The sequence below is a fragment of the Setaria italica genome, chromosome I (assembly GCF_000263155.2).
Source record: "Setaria italica strain Yugu1 chromosome I, Setaria_italica_v2.0, whole genome shotgun sequence".
Lineage (NCBI taxonomy): Eukaryota > Viridiplantae > Streptophyta > Magnoliopsida > Poales > Poaceae > Setaria > Setaria italica.
In genome coordinates, this window is record NC_028450.1 from 11,873,511 (window position 1) to 11,887,891 (window position 14,381).

Below are 14,381 nucleotides of genomic sequence, written 5' to 3' on the forward strand. Positions count from 1 at the left end.
GCGAGCATGTTCTCAACTGGGCGGCACCGCAATTTGTCATGAAAGAGGTTCGATGCTACGGAAAAGGGGACATGGTCACGATGTCCGTATCCACTGTTTCTCGTAGAATCGAACCTCCTTCTTGACATACGTTGCTGCTCGGCGGAGAACATCCTCGCAGAGAACATCCTCATAGAGATGAACACGGTATGGATTTGAAAAACCTTATTGAATTTGATAAGATAAACCGTCTAGACAAGGTAGCATCATTCTTAAACCACTGCAAGAATACATACTATATATGACACATCAATCTCCCTCACATTCTAGCTCAAAATACCTCTTCATTTTCTACTTCATCACATTCTAGCAATTAATCTTTCCATCTCCAAAGCATAAATCAAATCATAACACGAGGATGAAGTAGCAAACCTTCACAACACTTGTGTTGGCTGAGTGAAATTCCCACGAAAATGAGGGAAAAAACTTCGGGCAGCACCTCCCTTGCTTCGGCATCATCGGAGAGTAGGTGAAGCTCAGCTCTCTGTCTATGTGCTGGACTGGCTCGGGCTGGAGGAGGAAGAAAGGCCTCTGTCTTGGTATATAATGGGGATAAGTTTTTATCCCGGTTAAAAACTCCAACCGAGACAAAAAGGAACATCTTTTGTCCCGGTTGAAAGTTTAGTCCCGGTTGGAAGCTGCAACCGGGACTAAACTTTTTATCCCAGTTGGAGGCTTCAACCGGGATAAAAGGTCCACCCTTTTATCCCGGTTAGAGCCTCCAACTGGGACAAAAGGGTTCCACCACCGACGCCCCAGAACTAGCCGTTGCAACCGGGATAAAAGGTGGGCCTTTAGTCCCGGTTGCAATTACCAACCGGGACTAACTCTCCCCTCCATTTTTGCCTACCGTGGCGCACCCCCTTTTGTCTCGGGCCAACTTTAAACCGGGACCAAAGGGGACGCATCGAAAGCCAATTCTCTACTAGTGGAGCAGTTCAAGCTGAAAATGAAGGCCATGTTCCAGATGAGTGATCTCGGTTTGTTGCACTACTACCTCGGCATGGAGGTGTCCCAGACTGAGAACGGCATCACCATCAGCCAAGGTGCCTACGCCACGAAGATCTTGGAGGCTGCTGACATGGCAGGGTGCAATCCCAGCCAGATTCCCATGGAACCTCGCCTCAAGTTGAGCAAAACAAGTTCTGCACCAGCTGTTGATGCCACCGAATTAAGGAGGATCATAGGGTCACTCAGATACTTGGTAAATTCATGGCCGGACTTGGCTTTTTCTGTAGGCTACGTGAGCAGGTTTATGTCTGCTGCCACAGCAGAGCATCAGGCGGCCATGAAGAGAGTGTTGCGCTATGTCGCAGGCACTATAAACTACGGGTGCTGCTACAAGAGGAGGACCGGAGACGTAGAGCTCGTGGGGTACAGCAACAGTGATCTTGCGGGCGACATCGACACGCGCAAGAGCACTACAGGAGTCTTCTTCTTCCTCGGCGACAACGTCATCACCTGGCAGTCCCAAAAACAGAAGGTAGTAGCTCTGTCCTCATGTGAGGCAGAGTACATTGCAGCAACAACTGCTGCCTGCCAGGGAGTTTAGCTGGCGCGACTTCTTGCTGAGCTCAGAGGAGAAGAAGCCGACGCCATCACACTGAACATCGACAACCAATCCACAATCATGCTCACTAAGAATCCTGTCTTTCACGATCGCAATAAGCATATCGATACTCGCTATCACTACATCAGAGAGTGCATTGAGGAGGGCAAGGTGAAGGTCAAGTACATTGGCACAAATGAGCAGCTTGCAGACATTCTGACGAAGCCACTTGGGTGCGTGAAGTTCACGGAGCTGCGGTCCAGGATTGGCGTCGTCAACATCAAGTAAAGTACAAGGTTTGGGGGGAGTTTTGTTAGCCAAATCTTGTACAGGTCTTAGTTTAGTTTCTGAACCCGTTTTGTATCAGCACGTGCATGAGCTCACGAGTTGTGTGATAGCCTTGCATGTTAGTTCAGGTCGTGGCGAGAATAGCTCGCAACAGACCGAGTCTTTGGGCTACGGGATACGCTCTCTCGCGTCGTGCGTCATGGGGATGGACGCGGCATTGTCGCGGTGAGAGAAGCGCTCGTGTGCTTGTTTTCAGTTGTAATCAGCAAATAAAAGGGAGAATACAAAATAGAAAAGCTGCAGCTTCATCGCAGCGCAATCCTCTTGCACCCACCAATGTTCGCGAGTGTTCTTGAGCTCACCGGCGTTCATCGCCTGGCGCTCCCCGACACTTTGAACTAGTCGGCCACGTACTGACATCAACCATTAAAGTAATTCTCGTACCTATCCCTATGGTTTAACAAAAAAATATTTTCCGTTTCCATCACCGGTCCTCGTTGGTCCATGCCCTGTTTGTATCCGCTTGTCATCAAGGATTATATATCTCGCTTCTCTGCAGCCTCTTCATGCCACACCAGTTAACAGTACAGAGCAGCTGCATTAGTTGGAGACGGTGGCCGCCAGAGTAGCAGGTTCAGCAACCGAAGCTTGGGTGGTATAGCAGGAGCTGCTGGAGCTAGTGCGGGTATTGGTAGTGGACCACGGACCACTCACGCCAGGAAGCAATAGCGCAGTAGTATTGAACACCAAGCCCCTCAGGACACAATCTCCTGTAGTTTTAATTTCTGTTCCAATGTCGAATTAGTATAACATTCTCTCGGCTGGTTCTTGATCCATTTATCATATAGCTGGAAGAAGAGAATATGTTTCCCAAGATGGAGGTAATTATTTCTGCTGTCATGATTGAACTTGCCAACAGGTTCATATCTTTCGTCATCAACAAGTGGTCAAAGCTAATGGCGCTAAACAAGGAAGACATGGTGCACAACCTACGACGCCTGCTACTGCGGGCTGGTGCCATAGTTGATGAGGCAGAGGGACGGTGCATCACAAACCTGGCCATGTTGCACCAGCTAAACATGATGAGAAAAGAGCTTTACAGAGGTTACTATATGTTGGATACATCGTACATTTCTATGCCAAGATCCTGAGGGAGACAAGGCCCGATGCCATGAAGCAGGCCACTCTTTCACTCTATCTAGATTCAATCCTGCAAAGCGCCTCCGTATCTGCAGTGGTATAGTGAGAGTCGCAAAGAGCTGATGAGAGTCCTCGGAAGCCTAGAAACCACCCTTCAAGATGCCGCCGAGTTCATTATGCTCTCCGGTGGTAGATATCCTCAGATTACTCGTCAACCTTATAACATGTATTTGCTTTTGGACAACTGCATGTTTGGTCGCCAGAAGGAGATGGAACATATTCTAAACTTTCTGTTGCAATCAGTCTCCCAGTGACGATCATCTTGGTGTCCTACCTACCATTGGACCACGAACAGTTGGAAAAAGCACCCTCGTGGAGCATGACTGCATTGATGAAAGGGTACGCAGGCACTTCTCAAGAATTGTCTTTCTTACAGGAGATGATCTTAGAGGTGAACACATGGTGGCTCTTCAAGATGGTGGTATGATCAAGTATAATAACCGAGCCTTTAGTGGAAAGGTATTGATCATTGTCGAATTGGATGGAGATCTTAGTGATGAGGGTTTGTGGCAAATGCTGTACTCAGCAAAAATAAGTCGCATCGCATGTGGCAGTAAAATCATCATCACAAGCAGACCAACAAGATTGTTAGTTTCAGAACCACAGTCTCTTAGAGTGCTGTACTTCGCAGAAGAAGCCTTCTGGTACTTCTTCAAGGTCCGTATGTTTGGAAGCATTGACATAATGGAGCACCCAAAGCTGGTATAGCCATACATGGCCAGAACTAAAAGGGTGCTTCATGGGTGCAAATATCATCTGTGGAGTGCTGAAATGTGTGGACATTCCTTTCTGGAACCTGGCCCTTGCAATCAGACGAATCTTCAGGCAGAAGAACCCATTTGTGTGTGATCCGCCTGATCCTTGGGCTCTGAGTGGCGGAGCTCGCCCAAAATTTTAGCTGGGGCAGAACATACAAGACACACCATGGCCTTCATGGATGCTCATGCCCACCGACATATCGTGCTCATGCTCGCCACGGAACTCGATGGTCGTGCTGAATCAAGCGCTTTGCTCTACCCGTCTGCCTTGTTACACCCTGTTCATCACTTTATACCGCCATGTTCACTGTGAACAATAGCAGCAAAGCCTCACTTTGGCAATACCACAAACACCCTATGCGCATAAGGCCATTCTCACCGTTTTCAAGAGTGCCACATTAACTTCAAAGATTTAACTCACAATGCACAGTTTCATGTCACGATTTCATAAACTCCTCAGTATTTAATTGTTGTGTTAAGATCAAATATGCCATATAAATATGTAACCACTTGTAATTGTAACTAAATTAATTAGTGGCATACTAACCATGGCCGCATAGGATCGATAAAAGTTATGGAGATGAAACAAATTGCTCTCAATGGGAGTTTCATCATAAGTTCAAAGTCTAGGTAACCGTGTACACAGGGTATCATCCCAAGAAATCCAACTCCTCTCTCTCTTCTAAACTTTATGCCAAGTCACCATATTTCTTATGTATTATGTCATTTAATGAGTTTGAAACCCTCATGAAACTTGCATTGAGAATGGCCTAATAGCTGGGGCAAACTTAGGCAAAAACATTGCATATTATTTTGCAAAACAGGATCTCAATCGTCACACTGTATATGTTCATTAGAAAACCAGCTCACTAATTAATTGCACCAAGGCAGGCCAAATTCAATCATGAAGTGAAAGGAAAGGGTGAGAGATGGGAGAACTCACCAGCATATCTCCCCCTATCCATCACCCAAGGTGTGCTAGGTGGACCAGGGATGGGCCGGATGGCTTCTCGTCTTGCAGGACGGGTCAAGATCAAGGCGTCCCATTTGCTCAAATGAAATAATCGAGACGACAACGACGCCAGCGTGCCGCACATGCACATGCTTCGCTAGAATGGACGTTGAAGCTGAAGGCAAGGACTGGAGTAGGATCACAACGGGCACAAACCAGCTAGGTTTTACCATCCCAAATTTATACCCGCGAATATAAAACCCGCATGTTAAAAAACTCATGACTCGTGATGATGATCCAGCAAAAAAAATTGTCATATACATATAGATATTCACAATTTAATATATGTGCATGCAACTTTGATGTAAACCAACAGAAATATAGTAAGACAATATATAAGATGTATCAAATCATAGCACCACATGTTAACAAAAGCACTTCATATCAGTGATATAAATGCATAAATGCATAATATAGATTTTAAACTACCAAAGTTCAGTGTTTAACAATTTTAGTTACGATAAGAAGTAGCACATGCATATATGAGTTGGCTTTCGCCATCAAAGTTGAGGTGTGGGCTAAGAACGTGGGCTTATTTGGTGGTATACGGACGGGTTAAAAAATCCATAAGTTTACGGGTTCAGGTTTTACGTTTACAAACCCATGCTCGAGAGCCTGATGGGTCTCACTTTTTGCCTATTAATAAATCCATGGGTAGAAAAATTGACCCACGCCCATACCCTAATGGAGTAAAAACCTATTGGGCCTTGGGTTTGGGGCACCCATTGCCATCTCTAGATTGGAGGAGCTAGATAGCAGTTGGGCCCTTACTTCTCCAACGTTAATCGCAGTTGGGCCAGCTCAAATAGGCATACCCCTTCGTCGCTTCTTTCTTCTTCCTCTATGCGTCGCTATGTTCATCAGAACACCGGCCAAGGGTGTGAGCTCTCGGTGGAGGAGGGATTTCGCCATGGATAATAAGGGGGTGAAGGGGTCTCGTGCTGCCAGTAGCTAGGGCAGCTGCCACACACCCTACTATACGGGGAGCTCCGCCTATTTGATCGAACCAATATTTATACCGATAGCGAAGAGAACAACTCCGGGCCACATTTTAGTTCATGATATTTATCAGACTGCTTCTACTCAAAATGGAGCTTATCGCCTTACAGCATCTGCTCAGAGTGATACTGCAGCCCCGATGGTAACGCTGAAAGATTTGATTTTTGGGAGTGCTAGGCCTCAAGGGAACTTTCACGCTCTTGCCTGGAGATCTCACATTCCACCGCACTATAACTGTGTGTTTAAGTGTGAGTTAAAGATTCCACAGACTGAGGTCTCTAGGAAGAAAAGAACTTAGAAAATCTCCAACTGATGTCTTGTTTTCACTGAATATGAATACAATTGATGCCTGAAAATGTATCCTCGACTGCACTGATAGATTTGCGCAAATGTTCTCTACCAAATTCGTTCGTAGTTCATAGTAGAAAGTCGATTGCTGTTTATCACAACCATCTTCCACGTAGGAATCCACATATACAATCATCGTTTACACTGAAAAAATGAAACTTCCCTTGAATCTGCCACCCCAATAGGGTGCTCCTATCTTGTTGTCACACCCGATTTTAAAACAAAATCTAGTGTTGTATGTCAGGATCAAGTTTCATACATATGGTGACAATCATCAGTGAATAACAGTAACAATATCACGTAAAGGAATATAAATAAAGACTTACGAGTCTATCAGAGATAAACAACTTAATCCTAGAAACAAAGGCTCCAAACTTCACAGGCAATCGACCGGGGGTCGCGTACGCCTAGAACTCAACACCATCTTCCCAACAACTTCATAGCAGCTTCTTCTTCTGAGCAACATTGGTTATAACAAGAGTGAGCACATGTCGTACTCAGCAAGTGTGGGGAAAATATAAATGCAAGGCTTAAATAAGGAAAGGCTGATAGGTTTACAACGATAAGCAATTTTAGTTGGTCAAATTTTATTAGCACCTAAATACTAAGGTATATATACCAATCCACAATTAACATAAACATAAGGCACAAGCATATGACACAACCATAACCACGATTTAAGTCTATCTTCAAGTATATTAATCATGTGAGGGGTTTAGGCCGCTCTTGACCATGAGCACGGCTGATATATCAGTTTTACACTCTGTAGAGGTTGTACATCTTTACCCACAAGTCACGTAAAAGTTTAGAAGAACTTTAGACCCAACCGTGCTGTACTGATCAGGCACTCATCGTACTAATGATGTGTGACTGTATAGGGACGCTACGAGGTCTTTACAAAAATTCCCTAATAAGTGGTAACCCGCTAAGGTTTCAGGTTGAAGCAGAGCATAAACCTCTCTCAAGACTGCGAAGCTACCATAGAGCAAATCAGACTGAGTGCCGGGTTATACCCCGTCAACGCCTCCCCTCTTGCTCTTTCGGTAACATTATCCCAAACTAGAGTCCCTAATTAATTAGCCAAGACCAGAGCCATATAGTCCTTGTGGTTGCACTATTTTCTTGGGTGGTTCTCCATGTTCCAATTAAGCATGATGATCTTATATTAATGAAAGGTATAGCATAAATAAAACAAGTTAATCTTCAAACCACCATAACCCATGGTATCGCAACTAAGCATATCTACCCAACAAAAAGGTAAAACTCAGGTTGACAAGGAATGATCATAAAAACTAGGCAAACCTTAATAGGACCCATCAATATTAAATGCAGAGCAATGCAATACAATTAAATATAGTTATTGGAACAAAAGCATAAGGACACACTTGCCTTTCTCTAAAGAATAGCTGCTCAGATTAACTTCAGCTCTTGTTCCTCGAAGCTCTCGAACAATGTTCCTTCTACTCGCATCAATCGTTGGCACAAGCATACAAAGCAAACAACAATCACAACAAAGAACAATACATCAATCAAAAGAAAAGCTTTGAAAGAACGCACAAAAGGATAGGGATCGATTCTAGGATCACGCGAACGAAAGGAACAAGAGCTACATGCTTCATTTATTTTAGTTGAGAAAAATAATATAAAGATATTTCAAAGAAATATCCTTAATTAGAATTAATCAAGTCATATTTACGTATGAAAAGACGATGTAAAGCTTAGTCCAATTTTATGTATAAATATTTAAGTACAATTTTATACAAATTAAACATTTGATTTTTAAAAATAGCATGTAAAAGCATCTAAGGATATAAATTTATTATTTGGGTTGAACTAACCAAATATAATTGAAAACACATTTATATTCATATTAGTCCAATTAATATTTAATAAAGAAAAACTGAGACATAACCTATGTAGCTTTTATTCATAAAACAAATTAAATAAACATTAATCAAATTAAGTTTAATTTATAAAAAGTCAAGGTATATCTCTAATTAGCTTTTAATTGGATGAGTTGTTTAAATAAACATTAACCAAATTTACATTAGTTATGAAAACACGAGGTTGAACTCTAATCAGATTTTAATTAGGAAAGCAAGTATATAAGTACATAATCATATTACTATTTTGAACAAATTATAAAACAAAGAATATGATCAACATTGCTTCGAATGCATGATTTAAGTTGACATGAATCTAACACAACAAGAACAAGGTTAAACGGAGGTAAAACGTAGAATCTATGAGCTAAACAAGCTACATGAGTCTAATCGTGATTAACCATAGATAACAGGGGCTAGCAAGGAAGATTCCCGAGACACATGGAATAGAGCTCACCATTAGGTCAAAACATAGGGTTAGATCTGTTAAAGTGCTCGGGTCCCTACCTCGCCTTATATTGCTGTGGGTAGGATTACAGATTGGTTGTTTACTAGTCGGATTCGACCAAAGAGTCTTACTCTAATTGCTACAAGTAGTTTCCTAATCCTCGACTAGTCATTGTCCTCCACGTAGACCACGCCGTCCTGCACCGTAGTCTCTATGTTTGACATATCTCGGTGTACAGCCCCGTATTATAGGACTGTCCAAGCCTCCAGGTGGGCCCATAGATGTATGGCCGACAAGCCCCCGAGTACTTTTTAGTCAAATGCAGTAGTCCCGAGTACTTCTATAGACGTCTCCGACTAGTTTGTGGTGCTCCTTTGCGTACTCCATTGGATTGAGTCTTCGAATGTGTTCGAGTACTATCATGCGGCTAGAAGGTGCTCAAGCCTCAGTTAACTTGGTCTTGAATCTTGAATCTTGAATTTAATATGGAAAATCGCACTTCATATGGAGTAGCTCTCGAGCCTTAGGTTGAATCGAAGAATCAGGCTGAGGGTCAATCTTGTAATTTCACATCTTTTTCCCCTTAAAACCCGAAGAATTTTTTTTTGTCCAATGGGCATGTGGCACACAGCCCCCAAGCCGTTACATGACTACTTTGGGTATAAGGGTCAACCACTGATCCATGTGACCGTTCGCCTTCAGAAATCTTATCTCTTCCAAAGAAATTGGAAACCATTCCAGCAATAACCAAGGGCTTTCAAAATGGAATATTCCCCGTAATTCTCGCCTCTTAGTTAACTGTACCGCAGTTATGAATATCGGAGGGACCTATCCCTTCCATTTCACCCAAGCTAGTGTGCCCATTCATCTTCTCATTGTTGCCCTAGCGCCGCCGCTTGCCACCCCGAGCACTATTGCCCTAGCACCGCCGCTTGCCATTCCTGAGCACCGCCACCCCTCCACTATTTAGCCCTCCAGCTCATGCGCCAAAAGACCATTGGAGCCATTGTGCCAAGGTGGCGGAGACCAAGAAGCGCAAGGCCACCAAGAAGAAGAGGAGATCCAACTGCCAGCGCCCAAGTACGGGAAGACCAACTAGACGGCACCGCCGAATCAGGCCTGCGTCTGGAAGAAATCCGTCTTGAAAGAGGTGGATATCCAGGTACTAGTGAATGCGAATCTTCTCCAGGAGAAGGAATTTGCCGATTGGAGGGAAGCAGCCGACAATCTGTGGCCTCTAGAGAGCTACCCGAATGAGACAGTCATCTTCACGCATTTCGTTGAGCGCAGGCTGGCTCTACCGTCATCCAACTTCTTTAGGGGTCTTTTGAGGTACTACAATCTGGAGCTAGTTCACCTCAACCCCAAATCCATTTTGCACGTTGCTATCTTCGTGCACCTCTGCGAGGCCTTCCTGGGCATTCAGCCCCACTTCCAGTTGTTTAGGAAGTTCTTCAGAGTGAAACCCCAACTCCGGATGGACCACACAGAATTAGTCGGAGGGGCGGGGATCCAGCTTCGGGAGCAGTTCAAGAGCCAGTACATTGAGTATAAACTCATAGACTCCCATTCTGGTTGGAAGTGACAATGGTTCTACATCGGTAATCATGAGCCCATCTTCCCAAGGTACCGACCACCGTCCAGTGTGGAACAACCATTGGCTGGATGAGCCGAGTACTACCGACGGCTTTCAGCTTCCAGATTTGATTGTGAAGATTGCCCGCCTAGAGAAGGATGGTCTGACCGGCATCGGTGTGGCCTTCAGCTTCATGAGGAGACATGTCCAGCCCCTACAGCTACGTAGGGTACGATTACTCGGGTCCCAATGACCCGTCACGGATGATGTTTGAGCAGTTGTCACCAGACGAAGTGATGGCGCGTCTGAAGCACTTCTTCAAACACATCACGGGCATCTCGGCAATCGTGTAAGAGCACTGCGCCGCTAACCTACCAAACCAAGTAAGTACCCGTGGCCTGCAGTCCCCGAGTAATAATTTTGGCATCTGTCAGTTTTGCTAACTCGTCTTATTGGTTGCAGGATGAACTTAACTTGTATGTTTCCAACCCTCCTTCATCTAGTGCCGACGTCACGCCCCGTATACGGTCCCTTGTGGCTGTACAGAGGGCGATCGAGGAGGAGGAGAAGGAAAAGGAGCAGGAGAACTCACTAGACTGGTCCTCCTTCAGCAGCTCTGATTAAGAGTCTACTAAAAAATATGTTGTCAAGCCTCGTCTTTCCAACAAGGCGAGGTCATCTTCTGGGATGTCCAAGCATGCAGCGAAGGATGTTTAGGAAGTCGAAGTAGCACCACTCCCGAAGAAGGCGTGTACTGTCACCATCAAACAGGCAGTGAAGAAGTTGTCAGCCGATGAAGTCCCGCCTCAGGTAACAAGATCTTGAGGATCAAGTACCCATAATGTGTTTACTTTATCACCACTCTCACCATTGACTCTATTATGGTCGAGTTGCAGGTAGTCGAGGTGGAGATAGAGGTGGAAGAGCCGACTATAGAGGAAGTCCCGACGCCAAGTACTTAACAAGAGGAGATGATGGCTAAGGTTGGTGAGGATCTGACTGTGATCCGATAAGCCGCGCAAAAGAAGCCGTCACCTACCATTAAGGCACTGCACTTGGGAACCGGACCCTCCATCAAGATAAAGAGGTTTACCCAATAAGTATTCGTGTACTAAGTGTAACTTGATGTCATCGAGTAGTGTGTTGTAACACTTGTCTCGTTTTGGGAAATCCACCAGTGTGGAAGCTGAGAGCCTGAGTACGAAGTCTGGGGTTGATGGCAGTAGCTGCTCAGCCCAGGAAGTTGTCCCGGAGTTCGAAGTTCCACCGCCGGAGGAGCAGCCCGCGCCCGAAGTCACTCCAGGTGCGGTGTCCCTTGTAGCAGCACTTACGCATGATATCTTGTCATCATTTGACGTATCTGCAGTGCCAGCCCCCGAGATGCCGAAGGTCAAACCCATCGCGGAGGGTACTTCCGCGGTGGTGACGCAGCTGGTGACTCTGATGGTGAATCCAGAGGTCGAGCCGGAGCTGGAGGCCGAGGTGGAGGTGGCGGCTACTGGTGAAGTTGATGTGCTCTCGAGTTTGAGTGATCAATTGAAGTACATGACCCAGTGCTCTGGTCTTTCTGCTTCAGCGGTACTTGATTTTCCTGCGCACCCTGCCATGAAATCGACTAGTGCTTGTGACTTGATGGCAGTCCTTGGCTTGAATTTCAGGGACAAGACTCCGAGTTCCACTGCTGACTTGGAGAATCTTCCTGTTGCATCTTTGTTGTGGAGGATGTCTCCCAAGGGGAAGTCTATGATGACGGAGATGTTATGTTCCTGGAAGTAGTGTCGTAGCTTCCGCGAGGTGAGTACTATTGCGTATAGCAACTTCTGCACTAGCGGGTACCTGGTTTCGGAGTCTGACAACACCTCGCTGACGAAGTAGACGGGCCTCTGTACTTTATATACATGGCCTAGTTCTGGTCTTTCGGCCACGATCGTCGTGCTAACCACATTAGTAGTCGCAGCGATGTAGAGCAGCAAATCTTCATTGGGCGTAGGCGCCGTGAGGACCGGTGGCTTTAATAAGAAGTCCTTTAGCTGTTAAAAGGCTTGTTCCACCTCCTCGGTCCACTGGAACTTTTCTTGCCGCTTGAGTAGTTTGAAGAAGGGTAGTCCCCTTTCTCCAAGTCTTGAGATGAATCTGTCGAGAGCCACCATACATCCAGTCAGCTTTTGGACATCCTTGATGCACGATGGAGCGTGCAAGTTGGTGATGGCAGCGATCTTCTCGAGATTAGCATCGATTCCTCGATGATTGATGATGAACCTGAGTAGTGTTCTGGAGGGTACACCGAACACACATTTTGTTGAGTTCAGTTTCCACCAGTATGCTCACAAGCTTGCGAAGGTTTCTTCGAGATCCGTAATGAAGTCGTCAGGATTTTTGGTCTTTATGACTACGTCATCCACGTATGCCTCTACATTATGGTGTAGTTTCTCTTTGAAGCATTCTTGGGTGGCTCGTTGATATGCAGCGTCTGCGTTCTTCAATCCGAAGGATATTGTGGTGTAACAGAAGGTTCCATACGGGATGATGAACGCGATCTTGATCCTGATCTTCTTCCATGAGGGCTATCTGGTGATACCCCGAGTAGCAGTCAAGGAAACAAAGTAGAGCGCACTCAGCAGTTGAGTCGATGACTTGATCAATCCTAGGGAGCACGAAGGGATCCTTTGGACAGTGTTTGTTGAGGTCCGTATAGTCAACACACATCTTCCACTTGTTATTGTTCTTCTTCCACACTAAGACAGGGTTGGCCAGCCACTCTGGATGATAGACTTCTTTTATGCAGCCAGCCACGAGTAGTTTGGCTAACTCTTTTTTGATGGCTTCTCTTTGGTCTTGGGCGAATCGACATTGTCATTGTCGTTTGGGTGTAGCTTTGGGATCCACATTTAGCGAGTGCTCGATCGACTCCCTGGGCACCCCTGGCATATCAGATGGCTTCCATGCAAAGATGTTTCGATTGGTCCGGACGAAGCTGACGAGCGTGTCTTCCTATTTGGGATCCAGCACTGAGCCAATCAAGGCTATCTTGGAACTGTCGCTGGTCTCAAGGTCGATAGCTTTGATATCAACCTCTCCTGTCGGCTTGACCTTGGTCACCCCCAACTTCTTCTCTAGGATTTCAAGTTCTATCGGGGACAATTTCTTAGAGGCGGCAAAGACTTGCATCATCGATTTTGGCACTTGAGTAGTCGCCGCCAGCTCCACAACTTCTGTGTCGCAGTCGTATGATCTCTTTAAGTCTCCGGGCAAGGAGAGTACTCCCTTGGGTCCCGGTATTTTGAGTACTAGGTACACGTAATGTGGGATAACCATGAATTTGGCCAATGCTGGTCTTCCAAGGATGGCGTGATACGATGTTTCAAAGTCAGCCACCTCAAACCGGATGTACTCGGTCTGGTAATGATCCTTGGTCCCAAAAGTAACTAGCAAAACCACCTGACCAAGGGGTACATCCGCGTTACCCGGGATGATCCCGTAGAACGAAGAGTTCATCGGGGTGCATATCCGTAATGTTGAGGTCCATCTTCCTCAGAGTCTTGGAGAAGAGCACCTTGAGGCCGTTGCCGCCGTCGATGAGTACTTTTGTGAGTCGAGAGCCTACGACTACTGGATCCAGGACGAGAGGGTAGCGCCCTGGATCTAAGAAGTTAGTCCACTGATCCTTCCTTGAGAAGGTGATTGGCACCTTGGACCACTTGAGGAACATAGGTGTTGCTGGTTCAATGGACATGATCTCCTGGAGGGCTAATTTTTGGGACCGCTTTGTGGCAGTACCCGGTGTACCGTCGAAGATCACGTTGATGGTGTTGGACGGGTTCTGGAATTTTTCATTGTCGTCCTCGTCTTCATCTTCTTTGGCCTTTCCCTTGTCCTTTGCTCCAGAAAGTTCCGATAAATCTTTCATAACTCTGCAAAGGCTATAGCAATCCATCGCAGAGTGTTTAGAGTGTGGATGCCATGGGCACTGCTTTTTCAGGAGATCCTTGAATGGAGTCCTCTCTTGATTTCCACTGATTTTCTTGAAGGACTAGGATATCGCGGTGACAGTATTGTCTATCATCCTCTTGCGGTTTTGACTACCCGAGTAGTTGCCTCGGTTGTCGTTGGGGTGATCGTTGCGATTGTTGCCGTTAGTTTGGCCATTGCTCTGGTTGTTGTTGTTCTGGCCTCGGTTATAGTTAGACTCGAACCGCTCGATCTCTTTGTCTTCTTCATCCACCTAGGCTTGAATCATAGTCTTGAAGGACTTGATATCTTTCGGGCATCTTCTGCCAAAGT

At 45.7% G+C, this 14,381-nt stretch overlaps 1 protein-coding gene across 1 annotated transcript; it reads left to right on the top strand.

Moving 5' to 3' along the window:
* The first annotated feature begins 988 nt into the window (after positions 1-988).
* On the top strand, positions 989-1,876 carry LOC106804217 (uncharacterized mitochondrial protein AtMg00810-like). Its single transcript, XM_014804905.1, has 2 exons — positions 989-1,522; positions 1,709-1,876. The coding sequence occupies exons 1-2, from the start codon at positions 989-991 to the stop codon at positions 1,874-1,876; spliced, it is 702 nt and encodes a 233-aa protein (XP_014660391.1).
* The last annotated feature ends 12,505 nt before the right edge of the window (positions 1,877-14,381 follow it).

Coding starts and splice junctions, on each gene's coding strand:
- LOC106804217 (XM_014804905.1), top strand. CDS start 989: ATGAAGGCCATGTTCCAGATGAGTGATCTCGGTTTGTTGCACTACTAC. Junction 1,523..1,708: donor GGCAGTCCCAAAAACAGAAG/GTAGTAGCTCTG, acceptor GATCGCAATAAG/CATATCGATACTCGCTATCA.